This window comes from Protopterus annectens, chromosome 7.part0 (genome assembly GCF_019279795.1).
Source record: "Protopterus annectens isolate FY-2018-M chromosome 7.part0, PAN1.0, whole genome shotgun sequence".
Lineage (NCBI taxonomy): Eukaryota > Metazoa > Chordata > Ceratodontiformes > Protopteridae > Protopterus > Protopterus annectens.
This window is the reverse complement of record NC_056739.1, coordinates 1,042,874,781-1,042,896,255: the sequence shown is the minus strand read 5'-3', so window position 1 is coordinate 1,042,896,255 and position 21,475 is coordinate 1,042,874,781. Positions and strand designations below refer to the sequence as shown.

Here is a 21,475-nt window from a genome sequence, read left to right as displayed (position 1 = left end):
TGCATTTACTTGAGTCCATTACTTGTACACCAGGTATTTACAAGTGTAAGACGGTGTTGGAGGGGCTAAGTATTATGAATGACACTCTGTTTACAGTCATCTGCAAGCTTGGTGAGCCAGAGATTTTGTTTCATGATCTGGAGATGTGAAACTTAGATTGAATAATAAATTCTTCCTTATGGCCTCCATATTTCTCCATGTTTCTGTCATATTGTCGTACTGTAAGTGATGGTTCTCAACTCACCAAAGCTTTGCTTGCTACCATAGCATTCCTCACCTGTGCTCACTCCCCTTCCATAGTACTTTTGCTCGCTACTTCAGTTACTGTCTCCTGCCTCGTATCATACTACCAAGTTAGTATACCCTGTGGCGGCCATCTGTTACTTATACAACTGATCCATCTAGTAAGGAATCCATACTGCATCTGTCACTAATAACCCACTGTGTGTTATATAACCAGTAGGTGCCTTTTCTCACAAGTTACTAGTCTGTCTCACATTTTCACATGGAACACATCTACATGGTAGTAGGTGTCCATGCTACTGTGTAGAGCTGCCCCCCCCCCCCCACACACACACACACACAAAATATAGTTTGCTTTTAGATTACATCCAATATAATTTACCTTTTGTAGTATTTTTTAACATTTTTGCTTTTTTGTTGCTGTTTTAACAGGATTGTTAATGTATTGTGGCTTGGGGCACAGTGTGGACTTTACATTTACTTCTTCAAATTAGGTTTAGAGCTTTAACATGTTCAGCTCTGCTTTGACCTTTTGAACTGCAGTAAATTTGCTGTCTGAAACTTTAGTGACATTTTGGGTGCAAATAAATTGAACAGAGAAGAAACAAACAATCAAGAGTGATTTTTAAGAATTCTGAACCACGAGTGTTGTACACTGAACATGGTGTACAAGTACCAGCCATGCCCTGATTGAGCACAACCTTCATCAGCAGTATATTGAAACTCTATTTTGTTTATTATTGTTTGTAAGGAGAGGCTGGTGGCCCCCATAATATCGTCATAGTTAAGTGGAAGGGGATTTAGGAGGTTCCAGCCCCCTTTACAAATAGAATTATTGAAAATGCAGTTTGCATAAATTTGATATTAAAGTCTAAGTAACTGGTAAATACTGTTAAATATTACATTTGCTGTACCCATACTCTTGCATGATATTTACACAAAACAGTAAATTAATTGCCATTGCCACCGCCTTGTCCCACCACTCTGTTACCTTCTGCCAAGTGGTAAGCTAGTCAGTGGACAACAGTTTGCTATTAGCACAATTTTTTTTATTTATCTTTAAGGTAGCATGGCTCAGCATTCTTAGCAGATACCAACAAGAGGGTCTATATTAGATGAACGAAAGTTCATCTTACCGAACGCTCACATGAGCAAAAATTGCAGAACTGGAAATCGCAATTGTGAGATTGCGGTACAGTGAAGATGGGAATATTTGCTCTTTCCTCACTGTAGTGCGATCTCAAAGTAGGAATATATATTTAGCAGGGGGTGTGGGGGGCGCAGCCCCCCACAATTGCAGTTTTGAGTTCCTGGATTTTCGCTCATGTGAGCGTTTGCTAAGATGAACTTTCATTCATCTAATATAGACCCCAACAAGAGTACAGCTTACTTTAAACAGAAATATTGTAAGCCTAGTTGTTGTCGACTTTCTTTTCTGGACGTAGTGGTATTAGAGCTTTTGTAAGATAAATTTGTCTTTTGCACACTTCAGAAAGGTTTGGGATTTTAAATATTTAAGTATTTGCTTGACAGGGTACACAACATCTGCTAGGAAGAGAACGGTCAAATCTATCATCATCAGAGTATACAGATGGAGGCTATTGCTTCTGACCAGCAACAAACAGATGACCCTTTCCAGTCTTTGAAACTTGCATCTCATGATGTCCTAGAAAGAGCCCTACAGAATGGAAGATCTACATGTCACAGGTGTAATGGTTCAAGAATGTTTTACTGTTACACATGCCATGCTTTACTGAAAAGTCTGCCACATGAAGAGATTCCAGAGATAAAGGTTAGTAAATATATGATGACTTTAAATGTTTTCAAGTAGTGGGTAGTGGAAAGATTTAAGGTGTGAAAGTAAACAGAGTTACTGATGTATTATGATTTCATGTTGGAAGCAATTAAATAATTTATTTTAACATTTTAAATTCATATATAATGATACATACTGTTGTGCATATTGAACTATCTTGTTCATCTACACAATTTTGCTTCCTTCACTGTAACCCCAAATTTCTAATTTCTTTGTTCCAAGGTTGTGTGTTTATATTCTGTAAATATTAATTGCACTGCACTTGAGCACAATGTTACGAATTGTAATGATCATTTTTGCAAGAAGGGTCAGCAGGTAGAAGGGGCTTGAGTCATTTTTACATATATTCAATGACTTCCTCGGAAGTGTAGCTTGACCCCCTAATCTAAATTTATTTGCTTCCAGAGTTTTGTATAATTTGGGTACCTTCTGAAATATTGTCAGGTTTCTGAGGCTGGAGGTGCTGTTGAGAAATGAGTACTGAATGTGTTGGATGTAGGGCTTCTAGGACTTATTTCTTGCTACCAAGTTTTGGTTGGCTGTTCAATTTGCAGTCTGCCAGCCCAGCCAGTAAGGGAGTTACCGCTGAGTAATACTGCCCCCCTGGAACTCTCCACTTATTTTTAGCTGCATAAAGAACTTGAAGCTTCAATGACCTTGACTGCTTAGCTTACATTTGTTTTAGTTCTGTATGGTGTTTTGTTCCTACTTTTAAGCATGTCTATAGTGTCATCGGTGTTTAAGGTACATATAGGTATGGAGTTTAATTACTTTTTGAATAGCTGTCATATTTAGCTGACTTCATGGCTTGGAATACACATTCCTGACTGACAACAGATTACTAGGTTGAGTAGCAGTTCTGGTACTGGAGGAGTGAGCAGTCAGCACCAGCTTATCCATCTTAGGGAGGAGAGAGACAGCCCTCTTTGCTGTAGTACAAGCACCCAACAGAGAATCGGTGCTCTTGCAAGGCAGCACAAAGGCCAGGAATAGGCATCTGCCAGACAACAAGTCCATAAGCTGTAGATAGTTATGGGGTTGACACATCCACAGAAGCAAACCAGAGTCATTTGCCACTTTTGTGGGAGACCTGCTTGCCCATACTGCCACTGGCCAACAAGAGTTGAGGTAAGGGAGGGAAGAAACACTGGTTTGCTGAGGACTAGGTACCACTAGAGCTAAACTGTGTAGTCTTCAATTTGGAGACATTTAGATGCTGTCCTGCTTTCAGTTGTCAGATCATCTGTAGGCAGCCTCTCATCTCAGAGATCACCCAAACCCTTGGATGGAGAGGACTGGGGGGGAGGCTGCATTTGTCAGGTTAGTTGTCAGAATGGCCTGGTGGCCAAAACAAAAAAAAAAAGATTGGGCAGGTGCATCTTGATACCCCTTTAGTTGAATCCTTTTCTGCTTAGACATTACAGCTTCCCAGAAAATGTCTAATTCTTACCCTTCTGTTGATCAGATAGTTCAGAGTAGGGTTGTTAGTGTTGCAGTAGTTTTCATAGGCTTTATAGATTATTCCTTCATCTTGGAATTTCTAGAATGAGAGGTAAAATTATGAGATATAGTTTTTTTCTACCACTGCATCATATTTCTGGAGCTCTGCAACATGTAGAGTTATAAACAGCTTAGACATCCAGGAATTCAAATTTGGACCTACACTATCTTTTCTAAGTGGGAGTTTTCAAATGTTTTGAACAAATTCCCTGAATATATTTAACATTGCTTTTGTTGTACCTGCATCTTATTATGTCATTGTTCATGGCTCTTTGTATGATGACCTTTAAACCTCTATACCGCAAGCCCTGCAAACATTATTGTATTGCTATAGTTATTTAACAGCCCTTACCTATGTTTTTGTGTTTCTGCTCTATTTTACTTGCTGATTTTTCCTGTTTTTTTGCTGCTGACTAATTTATATCCTTGGTGTAGCTTCCCTTCTACAGCCCAGGTCATGGCAGAGATCAGCCATTGCATCGTTCTGCTTATCCAGTGACTAGTTTAGTGACTTGTTTAATGATCTCTTTTTTACTGCAAAGGGGTGATTTTTCTGACATATTTGTGTTTGTTAAAATAGTGAGGAGAAGTAGAGTGTTTTTCTATATGACAGGTGTACATGCATTACAGATCCACTGTGGTGCTCCTCCGTAGAGGGGAATATTTTTTCCTGAATACTGAAATACTTGAAAGCTGGTATTGTAGCATTTTGTTTTGCATAAAATAAACCTGCATTGACTGAGGGAACTTCCTAAGTTCTAGTGGGCACTAAGTTACTTACATGTCCAGCCATAATAATTTGTATTGGTCTTCCTGTGTATATTACCCATCATTGTAGTGGTGGTGTTAAACAGCTGCTTCTGTAGATGTAATCCATATATTCACACACAACTGCTTATTTTGTGTTTAATCCTGCTTTTTATTGAAACTGTAATGTGGGCAGCGTCTCATATAAACAGCCCATTACCATTCAGTGTTGTTCAGTTCTCTGTGGTTTTGTTGTCCTTATCATTATGTCTTTGCACAGCATATGGATGTATAATAGGCATTTTGATGTGTAGATGTTCCTTGAGCATCTTAATAGATGAATGACAGCTTATGTGGCTTTGACATGAAGGATGAGTCGGGTATAAGCATGAAATGTAATTTACACACAGATGCATCTCATTTCAGCTTTGGGGCTCACAGTTAAGCCAGTGTGTGCAGCACTAAGTATAATTATTTCAAACATTTTTCATAATAGTGGCAAAGGTCTTTGTCAAACATAAGCTACCTTTTAATCAGAGAAATGATAAATCCGTTCTGTGGACAGGAGAGTTGTGGTTTTCAGCCTTGTTGCCATTTCTGTATCATGTAACAGCTGAAGAAGCAGATTAGTTTAAATGCAAAAATGAAACTAATCACATTTTGATTAAATTCGGTCTGATGAATCTGTCAAGGAAAATGGGGTTATGAATCTAAGGAGTTGTAGAGTGAGTTTACACAGGTATGGTTAGGACTTTCAAAGACGCTATTCATCGAACACCAGGTCAGGTTCAGTTGACCAAACAGAACTTTCAGATACATTTTAATTTTCATAACTCCTCCGCAAAAGGAGAAACCCCCCCATACCTCACCACAGAACAAAAGTTTGCAAAAACTCCATTTGCTCATCTTGCCTTTACTTTACAGTCTTCAGGGAACCTTTCATTTATGAACTTAAATATTGTTTTGCATTCAGCTCTTCTACTGTTTCACATAAATGGCAGTGTTTGTAAGCTGCTAGAGAGGGTGCTGCATAGATGATAGCCAAAGGATTTTATCCTGGCTTGGATAAGGTAAGGACAAGGATAGAAGAAGGAGGGTGCAACTCCACCCCTAAATTAAGGAGCAACTGACACCATTGGTGTCACTTTTCACATTTTACATTCTGACAGCTTCCTTTTTAGCATATTTCTTTCTTTCTTTTTTTTTTTGTTATTTTTAATAAACATACATGTACATGTAGACCTTAACTTAATTAATGTTATCTGGGCTGTTCAGTTTTGTAGAACATAGGGATATCAGAAGTATTCAGACTTCCTCTATATATGCACCTGTATCTCCAAAATAGTATAATGTATTCTCATGAATTTTTGGGGGGGATAATTGCCTAAAACATTCTAGAGTGTACTCCTACCTTCAAAGGCAAAAGAGCAGCTGTGTCTTGAATTACAATAAAAAAAAAAATTATATGCTACAGTATATAAAAAGTAATTTTTGTACAGAAATACTTATTCTTTTTAAGCTTGAAATCACAGCAACACTACATGATATATATTTGATAGCTTTTATTTGTGTTACCCTGCAGGTAGCTACATTTTAGTCATTTCCTGGGATTCAAAAAGGCTTAAAATGATGCAGAAGCCTTAACCCTGAATGGTTTGAGATCATGGTGAGCCTTTCTGATTCAGAGACTGCCTTCCAGCTGTAGTTTTCCCTTGATGTTAGCCATAGTGAGGTGACTAGTCTTGCTGGGGAAGTCGCATGCTAATCTGGCAGTCTAGGTGAAAGAATAGTTGTGTAAAATCATACCATAACCGTAGATGTCCTTATCTTCTATATTCTGCACTATTCATAACACAAGGGGGAGTCTGCCACTAGCTGACTCGTACATCCAGCCAGTATACAAAAGTCTATTGCTGCTGTGAGGCACGTGCAATGCTGCACAACAGCAAATGTACATCGGCCATAAAGAGACATCTGGTATAAAGCAGATGTCAGCATGTACCATCCTCAGAACTGAATGCTGCAAAAAGCACCATCTTGATCTTAGGTAAGGAAAACATGCCACCAGAAGCCAGATAAGCATCAGGGGGAAGGCGGGGGGAGGCAATACTACAGCATATAGAAGTGAAGGACATCTGTGGTTATGATAAGATTTTACACAACTATTCTATGTCCTTCTATTCATATGCTGCAGTATTCATAACATGAGGGAGAGTACCAAAGCTCATGCAGAGGAAGAATCGGGTGGAGGAGCAGAGGCATTCTCCACAAAGCCATGCAAAATAGCTCTGGCAAAACCAGCTCTGGACCTGGAAATGACATCTAATTTATAATGTTTAGTGAAGGTATGAACAGAAGACCAGGTAGCTGCCTCTAGGATAGAGTAAGTGTCCGACCCTTTAAAGAAAGCTCCAGAGGAAGCCACTGCCCTAGTGGAATGTGCCCTAACAGGAGAGGAGAGATTTTTTCCATTGGCTATATAACAGAAAGAAATAGCTTTTGAAATCCAAGAGGAGATAGTCTGCTTGGAAACAGGTTGACCCAGGGCCCTTGGGTGATAGGAAAAAAACAGGCATTCAGACTTGATTGGTTTTGTTTTTTTTATATAGTTTCTGGTTTGCCTATGCACATCAAAGGTGTGAAGAATCCTATCACTGGAGGATTGAGAAGAAGTGAAAAAGGTTTGAAGGTTGATAAACTGATTGAGAGGTAACTCATTAACTACCTTAGGTATAAAGGATGGATTAGTGCAGAAGGAGACCCTGACATTGTCGAAAAAAGGCACTGTGGAGATGAACAAGGTTTTATCCCATATATGCAAGCTTTGTTGAAATAGTTGCAGGTCATCAGTGACAAAACATTTAGGAGTCTTTACCATCTTCCCCCAGGCTGATTATATATTGCCCCCCTTGAATGAAACCAGAAGTTAAGGAAGTTGTTGGAAGTCGATTAATCTTTTGTTCATATTGCGATGTGTTTCTTGATGATGGTAAAATGATGCTCAAAACTAGGCTCATACATGCTCCATCACATCTTTGTTCTTGTAGTCTAGGGAGGCATGCTTCAAGTTGTTTACTCCAACATATACTATGACTGTATCGTATATGTACTTGTGGGTCCAGGGAGGCATGCCTCAAGTTGTTTACTCCAATGTGTACTATGACTGCAATGCCACTGGAGCAATGGTTAAGGTCTTTGCCTCCCAAGCACCAGGTACAAGGTTTGATCCTCACCTCTGGGAAGAGTTCATTGGTTAAAGGGATATTATTTAAGCTACAAAGTTCACCCCAGGGATCACTCCAATGGCTGTACTTGATAGAGGTACTGGGACCTAACGTTGGGCGGCACGGGTGCCAGGGCACTACTATGGGCTAGCCTTGTAAAGGCTCCATGGCCATTAGCATAGTACACACCTATGAACCTATGACTGTGTCATATGTGCACTTGTGGTTCAGGCACTAACCATGACCCTGTCCCTGCTCATCCCGGTGAGGTCTGAATAAATGCATTTCACTGTGGAATGATTTTTATGAGTAGGATGTTGTATTGTGTGGAGGTTTGCCTTATGGGCTGTTGATTTGCATCGCTGAGAATCTTGGACGCGTGTTTCATGGTGGATGCTGTCTAAGTTTACTGTGAGGTTGCTGAGGATGTTGTTTTTTTAGGTTACATTTAGGATGCCTTTGTGGTTTGGGTAGGCTACTCTTAAGAGCTTCAGCATATGTAAGTCTGTGTGTTTGGTCCATATTTTGTGCGGTATTCTGTGGTACTGACGGTCTGTTGTGCTATTTGTAGTGGCTTTATATGAGAACTTTCCCTCCAATAACATTACATAAGTACATCTCTCACATATGGTGTCAGTTTAAGTGCTAGATGGTTCTTTAACATCAAACAATTTCTGCATTATCTCAGGATTCCTCTTTTAACCATGATGGCTACAGAGACAGTTGAGAAGTACAAGTCCATGGTTCTAGGTGCTTACTAATGTGGGCTGAAATTGGAAGTAGTGCTTATGAAGTTTGGAGTTGTTAACTGGAGGTGCTATTTGTCTAGTAGAGGAGGTTGTGCTGGTCTCAACAGAGCTTCACTCTGAGATAGGAATCTGTGATCCTCTGACCCTTCTCTCGTCAGAATCAAAACAATAGTAATAATCCTTAGCTGCTTCCTGAGTAGTAATTGTAGTAGTAGTAACCCAGGTGTTGATGGGTTAAGTACACTTGCAAGTCTTCCCTTGGTAGATACTCTGGATGAAATTTACAACATCTAGAGACATCAGAAAGACAAGTTGCACAAAGGCCATGAAGATGTTCTCACCAAAACTACTACCAGACCACTCAGTGAAGTCCCTTACACACTGCCCAATCAGAGACCAACAGGAAATCAATGCCCCTGTACGCCTTCTCTCACCAGGAGTAAAGGTGTAGTATTAATCCCAAGCTTGGTCCTAAGAAGCAATTTTCAGGCTTTCCAGTGATTGGTAATCATTAGAAAGTTCAGGAAATAATGTCTCGGTGCTCCTCCTCTTACCAGCAGCAAAACAGAAGCACTGATCCCAAGCCGATTTCCTGAGAAGCATTTCCAGACTCTCCAGTGATTAGTTCTCTAATCCCAGATTTTAAAAGTAAGATGGGAAAAGGGGTTAATACTCAGAATACTGCAGTCTGCACTGAGTAAGTGCAGTATGAAACAGAGGCTAACTCGAGCTTTAACAGTCTAAGGGTATGGCCTTCTCAGTTTGGTATGTTGTTGCCTATTAAAATGAGGTGAGGAGATGTGACTGGGAGGAGCTCCCAGGGCTGAATATATAGTATGAATGGGCAGCTCCGAAGCGACCATGTCTAAAAGCACAAAAAGGGCAGTGCAGGTGGGTGAGAAACAAAACTGATTTAAATGAGTGCAGTAGTGTAGATCTGTTTCCCTGGATGCAGAATGGAGTCCAAATGCTTTGTTTGGTTTTAGCTTGTGCACATGAACTTCAGTTTAGGGTAAGATAAGTATGGCTGACTGCTTGCGCCGTATATGTCTGTATTTTACATATATATAGGTGTGTGTATATAGACTAATATATATATATATATATATATATATATATATATATATATATATATATGGTACTTGCGTATTAGCGCAACCAAATTTTCGCGGTTGCGGTAATATGAATGCTGGCATGAAAACGACTGTGGTAATTAGTGCTACTTGTTATTTTACATCTTTACTTACAACAAATAGGTTTAGCTTACATTCAGGAAGATAAAACAATGTGTGAAAGTCTTCTTCCTGTTTTGCGTGCTTTACACACTCACAGTTTAATTTCCTGGGCTGCTGTGTATGTTACTGTCGAAAGGAGTGCTTTTCTCTTATCAAGGTGGAATGCTGAAAAGAAAAACACGGGGAGACCTGGAGAAATGCTTTTTGGTAGACTATTTATAAAAAATTTACAAACAGACTTGAAAGGAGGAAAACTTTTTTTTTTTAAGAATAGAAGCTTGCAATAACAGTAAAAGATTTGCCAAACTGATGATATTGCATTATGCTAACATGTAGGGTAGTTTGGTATGTGAGAAGTTGACAGTGGTGCTTTGGCTACTTGTAATTGTGATAGTGCTATCCTCGGATAAATGGAGATTGTGTTTCAATGATTACTGCTAAAAAAGATGTGGATTTCTCATTTGCTGTTGTACTGTTTCTGTGTGTATCGAGAGAAAGTTGTCAGCAATTGTAGTCGCATCTTCCTGAATGTAAGCCAAACTTATCTGTTGTAAGTAAAGACGTAAAGTAACAAGGTGCGCTAATTCCCATACTCGTTTTCAGGCCAGCATGCGGTTAAACATTACTTTTTCCATGTTTAATCGATAATCCTGCCTCAAAAAAGTTTCGGTGTGAAAGAAAACGGTTAATGTGACATTTTCAAGTCAGTATTGGTAAAATATACACATCTGGAAGCAACCAGTATTATCGCGAAAATCTGGTTGCGATAATACGCAAGTACTATATATATATATATATATATATATATATATATAATGTGTGTGTGTATATATACATATATATATATATATTAAGGGAAATAGAAGCTGGAAATGGCTAAAGCTCTTGCCATTCATGCTTATCTTGTCAGAACTGCAGAAATTGCCCACACCATCTCACTTGGTTTAATGACTACAAACTGCAGATAACTCACACAGCTGGCTAATACTGACTTAAGTCTGAAAAGTGACTAAAGCACAATTAAATGCAGCAACACAGACTGATCTACTTGACAGCAGAGAAAAAAAATGCAAACCTTTAAAACCAATTCAGTTTATAGCTGATTCAAAGAAGAAAGAGTAAAAATGCAAAAAAAAAAAAAAAAAACAAAACAGGAAAACCTACTTAGGATTGATTTAAATGAATATTTATACTCTAGGTATGCTAGGGGCAGTAGGCAGAACCAATTTAAACATCTTCAGTAAGCATTACACTATGCTTATTTTGTCCAGCAGTAGTACAGGTATGGCAGTGCTGTTCTGCATGGGATTTCTTCACTCCCTTCTGTCCTGGTTTATGTTGGCACTGCTTGTCAGTCAGCTTTAATTATTAATTACTACCCAGAAGACTGTACTGTATTTAGACCAATGGCTAGAGAGCAAGAAGTCGTTTGAGCAATGAGATATTTCTTACCCAGCTTCTCTATGCTGGCCTTCCTTGCCATTTCCCTTTGAACCTTTCTTCTGTTTATGTGACAAGGGTAAAAAATGGCACACTAAAAGTGTCTATTATTTGCATATTGTAAATTCAGTTTTTGCATAAACTTTCTCTTTCAGAAGAATTAAACTTTGTGCCTTTTCTGAAGGTCCTCATTTGCATTGGAAGTATTTGAAACCCACCTCTTCCACTAAGTGTGAAGAACAGGCTGGCACTGGAGAGGTTTTAATTCCACCAGTGCCAGCCAGTATACCATCTGGATGTGTGATAGACAAGGGTGACAGTCCTGTGATCCAATCCATTGTGTCAAATAATACTGATGGTTACTAGAAGGATGGTTTCTCGAGTCACACGGTTGCTACCCAATTGGTTAAACTGAAAAAAAAAGGGAAAAGTGTACAGAAATCTGATTTGTTAATCAATTCACCAAATGCACTCTGTCTGCATGAGCATAAAGGGAGTATACAGTGAAGTCCTGAGTATGGGCTTCCAACATCCACCCCAGACTAGGAGTATACATTGACCACTTATAGATATAGATATATATATATATATATATATATATATATATATATATATATATATATAAGGCAGAATATTTAAATCTAACTAAAAGAAAATCCAGATGGCCAGTATGGCACCCCTGTGAGTTTAGATGCATCTCATCAGCGAGTTCTACATATATACAAACTTAAGAAATCTCTCCACCAAATTACCCAAAGACTGCAATAAGTATATGCACTTCAGTGCGGGTGCTGCCAAAAGTGAAAAAGAGAGTGAATAACCAGAAAAAGGAACAGAAGAGAATAATAGATGGTTGCATCCTGATAAGGTTGTTTTCAGCTTATTCCGGTGTGAAATTAGAAATTGAGACAAAAGCGCCATTGAAACTGCCAGTTTGAGTAAAGTTCCGTCACTGGCTAATAATTACATTGAACCACGTAAATGCAGAGACCAAGTGCGCAATGATTACCAAGAATTTCAAAACTAAAGCACTTGTTAGGGCAACCACCAAACGTTAGAGCCAAAGGTGTCAACCAAAAGTTTTATTACTCTAAAATAAGACCGTCCAAAAACGATCCTCTCATCAAAAGTAATCCACACATAAACGCGTTAACTTTTTCACCTCGTTTTCGTCCACATTTGAACTTCATCAGATGTATGCAAACCCCTCAACCATCATATCTTTAATTACTGTGTTCAGTTAAAACTAATCAATCCCACTTTTTATAGTAAATTAATTAAAACCAATTATGATATTTAAAAACACATTTCTTAAATATTTAAATATAAAAAAATCCTCAAAATATAATTAAAAGTGCACATAATGTGTACATAAATTATACAAACCAAACTGTTGTTACAAACACTTTTACATATAAATGTAAATATCAAAAATTAAAACAATAGTTTTAGTGTGTGTATATACATAAATACATATGTGCAAATTCACAACAGGGAGCTCCCTCTGGTGACCACACTAGCAAATTACAACTTTGCTGCTCAAAGCTTCAATACTGGGGCTAGGGAGACTGCGTCATTAAGACCAGGTGGTTTTGTGGCTTCTGATACTATTCGCCAATTGAGTTCTCTGTACACTAACCTAGTCTCCCATGGCCCCCTCTCTGCTCTTTTGGTATTACTTCCAAAACAAAAAATTGGAAAGTAGTTACACGACAAGTCTTGTAGTGCCTGTATAATGCATTGTTATCATTCTTGTTTGTAATATCATAAATATGTTCATATAGTCTCATTTTAAGTTTCCTCTCCATTTTCCCAATATAGAATGAAGTACATTCATCACACAATGCTAGATAAACAACCCCACAAGTATTACAGTTGGCAAAACCTGTGCTGTTTATGGTCCTATTTCTACATTCCATATATACACTATTGCCCATCCTAACAAAAGGGCACTGTGGGCACCCTACACACTTGTATGTCCCTCTCTTTCTGTTATGTGTCCCAAACTTCCTGTTATTGTTTTCCAAGATATTCTTTATGTTGATATCCCTTCTATAAATGAATTTCAGTGGCTTATTGAAAATACCTTCAAGGTCTGAAATTTCCTTAAATTTATTCCATTCATTCTCCATGATGCATCTGATGACCCCTGCACCCCCCGAGTAATCCATAATATATGCTTCCTCAAAATTGTTTTTACTAGCGTCTGTGCCAGTAGCCACCCTATCTAAAGCTTCGGGAAGTAAACATTCTTCCCCTAGTATGGGTGCAGATCTTGTTTTTCTGGCTTCAACTACTTCCTGTTTAACCTCATGTGATAAGTTGTTGGGATAACCTCTTTCTCTGAACATCTTAATTAATAAAGCACATTCATCTATAAAGTCTGCCTCCTTAGAGGTCATCCGACTAATTCTTACAAACTGCCCTTTCACCAGACTCCTTTTCTGGTGAAAAGGGTGACCACTAGTGTAGTAGGTGTTTGAATGGGTGTCCTTCCTGTATACCTTTCATGAAAAACTAGCATTGTCCTTACTGATAGATATATCTAAATAATTCATATGATTGTGATTTGTGTTGTAAGTAAACCTTAGAAAACAGGACGCACCTGCTAGGTAATACAAAAACTCTAAAAATTTGTCCTCAGTATCCTTTCAAAAGAGGCAGATGTCATCTAGGTATCGTTTGTAAAGAGACCAACACTTTGTGTACTCGGTCTTAAGTACATATTTCTTCTCCCACCAAGAAAGGATAATATTACCGTAGGTAGGGGCACACCTTGCCCCAATTGCTACTCCTTTTAGCTGCTGATAAAACTCTGCTTCATAAAATATGTAGTTATTTTTTAAAACGACATCCATAAGAGTAAGACAGGCATTAAAATCATTCATGTTAAGTTTCCCATAGTCCACCAGAGCCTCCTCAAACCACTGTATACCTTCATCATCGGTATAGAGGTAAAAAGTTCAATAATATCAATGGTTATAAAAATAATATTCTCATCAAATAAATTCTGTTTGACATTTCTCAACATATCCCATGAGTCTTTTAAAGCCGAGCTTCCTTTTAGAGATAAGTCCTTAAGCTTAGTATCAAGAAATTTGGCCAAAGGGGCAGTAATAGAACCTTCTGATGAGACAATGGGTCTCAAAGCAGGGTCCAAAGAGTCCTTGTGGACCTTTGGAATCCCAAATATGGAAGGGACTCTTGGTTGTTTGTTCTGCAAGTATCTAAACATGTCAGTACTAATGGTCCCCTCTAACAACAAATCGTGATTAATGACATTTTTCTATTGGCAATATTCACTTTATTAAGTGATGCTCTGGTATAACTATTCTCATCATTCAAAATATGTTTCATTTTAGATTCATATACGATACTGTCCATTGTTACTGTCACCCCCCCTCCCCTTATCTGGCCTCATTACCTTAATGGACATGTCTTTTTTTAACTCTTCCAAAATTGATCTCTCTTCTTTAGACAAATTGGGAACCACCTGATTCGGCTGTACACTTTTTCGGCTGTACACCTTTTCTTAACTCCCTTTCCCTTATCTCAAAATTCTTCAGCTGGGGATGTAATGGTGGGTTAATAGTGCTTTTTTTACAAAGTGTTCCTTCATTGTTAGTGACTTTCTTTTGCCCACTAAAAAAAAATTCCAAATTATTTTTCCTTAAAAAGAACTTCAAATCTTATAACTGTTTTACTAATATCCACCTTTCTCTTTAAGATAAATTTAAAAACATTTTAAAAATAACTTAAAATGATGTTCACTAATCTGCACACTACTGTAATTACAAATGTAAAACCCTTTAAAACTATGTTTAGAGTCCTGCACAATTATTCTCTCTTGACCTTGTGTTGTCACCTCCGGTTCCAGTTGTTCCAGGGGGTTCCCTTTGCCCTTGTTGTAGTTGTAATAGACCAGTTCCGTTTTCTGATCTTCAGAGAGGGGGATACTCTAAAGGGTCTCCCAGCTCATGTGTATTATATCCATCCTCATAATCACCTTCCTGAATGGAGTTATCCCGAGCATAGTGCACAGGTTCCCATTCTCTAACCATGTATTGGTGGATCCTAGGCTTGGGGTAAGCAGTCTGTGTCCTATAATCTTTTAGATCCCTAACCACTTTTCTCATCTTCCTGTTAAAAATGTTTTTACATTTTGAATCCACCTTTTACAATATTTCATAATACTTGGCCTTTTTCCTCTCTACTGTGAACATTAAGTCATTCAAAATATTTTTGTTAGTATGTTCAAGTTTTCTAAAGAAGGTTTCCATTTCCCTTTCATTTTGTTTTATAATAGCTCTAACTATCAAAGTCACACCTATCAAAACCCTGTATCAATTCTTGGTGAAATTCTGAACATCCATTGACTTTGTTGGGGTATTTGCATATACATAAACCTTTAAGCACTATCTTTAATTTCAAACATTCCCTTAGATATACATTGTCCAAATCTATTGCCTTGTATTTCTCCAAACAAAAATGGAATTTATCCAAATTATTGGTGTAACTGTCATTTTCTTGTAAGTGTACATTATGTAGCTTGCCATCAGAAGTATATTTTTTATTGATGATTGCTCTAAAATCAATTTTAAAATGCTTAAAAGTGTTATTACAGTCACCTTGTGTTAAGTTTGTTTTCAGGCGAACTGAAGCATTCTCATCGCCACCACCATCTCTTTCCATCATGTTGCCAAGAAAAATATTGGGAAATCCTTTAAAATCTGTGTCCGTTCCAATTCTCCTAGCCTCCAAACAATCCTGTCCTTCACAGTTTACTTGCGAACTGCCATTGCGACATCCTCGGCCGTTTATCTGCATTTCCTGGTTCCCAGGAACATTGTAAGCTAGCATGATGATTGATTGACAAGCGGGTGTGAGTAACTCAACCAACTGAGACAGTTGGCCAATCACCTTTTGAATCTGGCCCATTTCTCCACCCTTAGCTCTGTCCTCACTTGTGGTTTTGGGATGCCCTTCCATCTCAATTTTTAGACCAAGAACCACGTAAAGGTAGAGACCAAGTGCCCAGCGGTTACCAATAATTTCAAAACAAAAGCACTTGTAAGGGTAACCTCAATATAATGTTATCTTATGCTGCTGGGGCACGGTGTACAAGTGTATTGTTATATGTACAATGTAGATGATAATTTCCCCTGTTTTTACAATGGTAAATGTGGATTAATGTCCTTGGTTTAAGCTGTAGACTGTTTTTTTTTTTGTAAGCAAGTAGGCTTGAAAATAAAACAGAATTATGAAAGGCACGAAAGTGGCAGCTTGGTAGCATTTGCAAAGTTATTAGCTTGTTTTCCTTCTATTGCCAAATGTTGACAAAACATCTGCAAATGTAGGTAGTTGGCCATCAGGAATCTGTACATTGTGTTCTGATTGAAATTTGCAAAAATTCTTTCATATTTTTGCAAAGTTGTTGGCTGTTTGTTTATTTATTTATTTATTTTTCTTCTGATGGCTGACTGCTTCTACTTGGAGGCAACCTATCTCGGGTGCAAAAAATAATCTTGAGAGTTCTGAGCTGTCTGTGCTGAGAGAAGTGTAACATTTAAAGTACATTAGCAAGAAGTTGAATGAAAAGTAAAAGTTGGAAACTGTGGATGTGATTAAGAAGTAGAAGCTATCTAGCAGTCTTAATACTTTAATGACAAAAGTACATCATTTATTTTATTAAAAGGTAACCAGAGTACTTTTCCTTATGGCTAAATGCTAATGTTTACTGAAAGTATGCAAGCTGTTTTTCACATCTGGGAAAGGAATAGAGGCATCAAAACAGATAAAAATTGGTGTAAGTGGAAACACAGATGGTAAAGTGCACTTTAACGTGGGTAACTTTAATCTTAGATTAGGTAGGGCGTGTGGTTGCTGCCATTGGCTTGGGACAGCTGCTGCTGTCTGGAGGGGGTAAACTTCATTGGTTGAAAGTGTACATAGTTCTGTATGTTTATTCTAAGTTAAAAGGGGCTGGTGTTTCTGAAAATATATTTAGTTTGTTTTTGGGGTGTTGAATATTTTCATTGAAGCAGAAAGTCATGAAAAAACATGACCTAGTTTTAAATGGAGATAAGACGAAGCAACTCCTTAAGACTAGTGTGTGCATGTGAGTACATCTGGCAGTTGGTGCAGAGGTTAAAGTTGCAAATTTTAGTTCCTGTGGTACAGGGTTTGATTTCCTTGACCATTATTAACTTCCTGTATGACCTTGAGCAATTCACTTAACCAGACATTGCTCCTGGATTGACCCTGAAAAGGAACTGTGTGTCCAGTGAGCCTACCTGGTAAGCAAATCTTGGAAATGCTCATTTAAAACAACTGTCAGATGTGATATTTGTGAGTAGTAGCTTTCTATTGTAATGGCTGATATGTTCAGATTATCATGGAATGCAAATAGCCTTATAGGTATAAACAAAAACCCAGATGTATTGAATTACATACAGAAATGCATGGTGCAAATAGCAATGTTGCAGGAGATGTATCTAGATAGAAATGAGGATGTAAAATTAACAAAGAAATGATTTCAGGATGCACTTTGAGCAGAATATCAAGGACAAAGGAAAACAAATACTGACTGGTAGATGGGCTCCAATAGTGATAGTAGAGGAAAAAAAGACAATCGTGGCAGATTTGTGGAGGTAAGGGGATGTTGATAAAGGATGATGATTATGGTGGCATTTATGTATATTCCACCAAAAACCGCTGACATGGGGCTTTTAAAAAAGTTGGGAGAAGTAATCGTTTTCCAGATACAAATATTATTTATGGGTGGGATCTGGAACTTGATTTGCAGTAGTGAAGATATATCAGGGGTTAGGGAAAATATAACAAATAATGGTAGATTTCTGAAGAAGTATATGAGAATGTTTCTCCTTTGAGATCTTTTTTCTCTGTAAAAACCTAGCTCAAAGAATCAGGCCTCCTACTCAACCCCAAGAAAACTAAGTTAATGCCTTTTGCCTCTAAAAGTTGCCAAAACCAAAAGCAATCTTTTACCATAAAGTCACCAAAGTAATACAGTTATTGAAACTGTAACTCGCACTAAACTTCAGGACATTATAATAGATGACAGTCTCAAATATGGCCAGCATGTAGTGCACACTTTTAAATCTACACACCAGAAACTAGGCTCTCTTTAGGTTCAATGGATTCTTTACAGATACTGCATGTAAAACTCTAGCCACCCCCTTCTTATTGCTAACTCCCCTATTTGCAGCTCCTGTCCTAACAAACTTAAACAGTACTCAAAGAAGGAAACTTGCCTCCTGCTTCAATAAAATAACTAAATTTACTACTAATCTCCCTCATAGGACAACCCACCATTGTCATAGCTGAAAGCAATTAAACGGGCATAACTGCACAACTACTTAACATATTCACAATTAACTATAGCGCACAAACTCATTCATCAGACCAAAAAAAATGTCCTGCACTACAAAACTTATTACTGCCTTACTGTCCAGAAAAGGACCTCCATTCTAGCCATAAATACTTACAAATAAGTCAAATAATGTTGCAGGAGACTCGCTGTACTCCCACTACATGGCTAAATTCTGAAATAGTATCCCCACACAAATAAAACTCTCCAACAAGCACAATAGTTTTAAACCACTGCTTAAACAACATGTTAAGCAATCCTGGTCCTGCACATGCTCATCACCAGGTTAAGACTTTGTGCTCACCATACGGTACTCTCCAAATACTCTCCTTAAACAGAATACTGTCAACCTCTCACTGAAGTAACAAAATAAGTTTTACACATAACTGCTGCCTGTACAATCCACTAAGTTGCACATGAGTTTTCTCTGTAGTAATTCTTTATCTTTTAAAGTCTTAGGATGTGTAAATGTAACTATTGTATGTGTATAAATGGAAATGTAACTACTTTGTGTTTAACTGGAATTAAGTTTAATGCAATGTCAACAAATGGAGCTTTTCTCCCCGGTCCTCTACTGAAAATGGGTATTACCCTTTCTGACTTTCCTGCTAACAAATAAGTAAATAAATTATAAATAATTATTTGCTATGGAATATGTGAATTTGGTTGTAGAAAATCAGACAGAATTTAGATATTATTCCCCAAGGTATAATAACTGATCTGATGTTGTAAATCTTTATTCATTCCTTACTGATAGGGCTTCGGTTCCATCCTCGGAACCGACACTGCTGTTTCCAAGCTTGCACCGCCAAATATTTCTCAGCTAAGACCTACCCCATAACGCCCCTCTCATAGTCTCTCCAGATCTCGTTTACTGTGTTCCTCGTAAGACGTGCCAAGCCTCTCTCTCAAAGCTAAGTGTAGAATTTTGTGTAATTTTGTGAAATTTCCTCTCAATACTTTATTTTTTTTTAAGTCTGTCTTCGCTAATTTTCTTCTCTCGTCTATAGACTTGTTCTATTTCCTACTCTCTAAAAGCTGTGACACTCCATAACTATTTCAGGTCATGCGCTGATAAAAACTAAGATAAAGATGCAGGACCATGAAGTGAAAATGAGACACTGGTACTTTCCTACTTAACTGTTAAAAAGTTAGGACTGGGTGGAGCAGTGGTATAGTGTTTTTGCCTCACAGCAAGAGTTTCCCTGGTTCGATTCTCAGCTGGAGTGCTTTGTGTGGAGTCTGCATGCCCTCCCTGTGTTTGCATGGGTTTCCTCCAGTTACTCTGGTTTCCTCCCACATTCCAAAGACCTGCAGTGTGTGGATTGGACACTCTAAATTGGCCATAGGTGTGAGTGTACTTGCAAATGTATGTTGTGGAAGAACTACTGTGGCAGGGCTAGCCAACTGGTGGTGTAAACCTTGCCTGTAGATGATTGTTGAAGTGACACCCTGACCCCATGTGCAAAAATGGGGAAAAAAGGGATGTGGATGGATAGATAGATGGTAGTAGAAATGATTTTAGAGGTATTAGGGAAGCTAGAAATTGCTTTAGAAAATTAGCTAGTGTATGGGATAAAATGAAAATTATAAGAACAGGGTAGAAATAAAAGAAAAAAGGTATGAAAGAAAGAAGTAATAGGAATTAGTAGAGGGGCTGACAAAGGTTAAAGTATCGAAGAATAAAGGGAATCTGACAGAGCAAGAAGAGGAGCAACTGCAGAGTTTTGAAGGGAAATGAGGAAGCATTTGGATAATATGCATGAGTTTTGAATGGTTGTTGTTAAGCAGCTGCTTTTTGATAACACCAGAGCACAAAAATGTATAACACAGTGTCTAGGGCAACAGAAAGAAGAAATGGTTGTTGTCAAACTTAGGGAGCCTGCAACAAGAAAAATAACCATCAGTAGGGAATGGGACTTAAATTCTCTCTCCAAGGTGAAGAACACCGCATCCATGGGCCACAACAGTATCCCAGGATGTCTACTTAATAGCATGAAATACAATCTATGAGGACTACTGGAGTCACTATTTAACCATAGCCTCCAGTCAGGCTTTGTGCCACATGAATGAACTGCAACAGTCATTGATCTGCATAAGGGTCTGAGTAGTTTCATATGCAAAGCCATGGACAGAATTATTATGGAAATGATTAATAATGAATTTGGAAACCTCCAATCACTGGATCCAACCCAGTTCAGTTTTGCTAGAGAAAGATCAGGTCTACTCAGTGTTGTAGACTTCTTTGAGAAGGTCTCCATGGCAGTGGATGATGGTAAAATGGTGTATACTGACTACCTTGACTTGGCCAAGGCATTTGATAAAATACCCCACTCGAGTATTCTAAACAGACTCGTGGAATTAGGATAAACCCTTGTGTTTACTTACGCTAAATTAGACTAGAGGAGTCCACCTCGACAAGTCACTAGTGGATTCCCACAAGGGCTTGGTGCTAGGTCCTCTCCTTTTAGGCATCTACTTCTTGGAAGTCAAAGCCAACATCACGGGCCTCTGACTGACCAAGTTTACAGATGATTGCAAACTGAGAGAAGTCATGAATCCACCAAGACACAATTATCCTGCAGTCCAGGAACAGACAAATAACTGGTGCCTTAAACATGGGTTTTGGCTGTAGATGCCATGGTGGTAGCAACATTCACAAGCTGGAACTGTCTGAGGAAAGTTCCTCTGTCCATCCCTATCAGGGAGTTAAGGGCATTGGACAGACTTGAGAAATGGACCTATGCATCAGCAACTTCATACTTTGAGTGCTGAACTTTCTAGCATACCTCGCACGCTTCCAAAGAGACTTGATCAAGGCGCTTCCCAAGTCTTTTTTGGGTAGCTTACCTACATACATCCAAAAGATGGTGGACATCCAAATGTCTACCCTACAGTCTACCTCAAACATGACTAAACAGCTGCTCTCGAATGCAGCTGATGGTAAATCAAGGGCAGCCATTATAGGTGTTACCATGCAACACAATGCCAGGATGTAACTGCAACTTCGTGGAAAGCTTCAAAGTGTCCTTTATCAATGTCCCTATGATGGTTCAACCCTGTGTGGACGTAAATTAAAAATGCTTACAAGGAGTGAGCAGGTAAGACTTTGTTTGCTATGGGAATCCATT

General features: G+C 38.3%; 2 protein-coding genes across 2 annotated transcripts in view; both read left to right on the top strand.

Moving 5' to 3' along the window:
• The window catches only part of LOC122806131 (YEATS domain-containing protein 4-like), a 460,120-nt gene extending 459,369 nt beyond the window's left edge, over positions 1–751 (top strand). Inside the window, exon 8 of the mRNA XM_044076368.1 lies at positions 676–751. Within this exon, the coding sequence (XP_043932303.1) occupies positions 676–751 (76 nt within the window). The remainder of the gene's footprint in view (positions 1–675) is intronic.
• Positions 752–1,767: 1,016 nt separating this feature from the next.
• Positions 1,768–21,475, top strand: part of DTWD1 (DTW domain containing 1) — a 98,235-nt gene continuing 78,527 nt past the window's right edge. Inside the window, exon 1 of the mRNA XM_044076366.1 lies at positions 1,768–2,035. Coding sequence (XP_043932301.1) covers positions 1,835–2,035 — 201 coding nt within the window. The 5' untranslated portion in view covers positions 1,768–1,834. The remainder of the gene's footprint in view (positions 2,036–21,475) is intronic.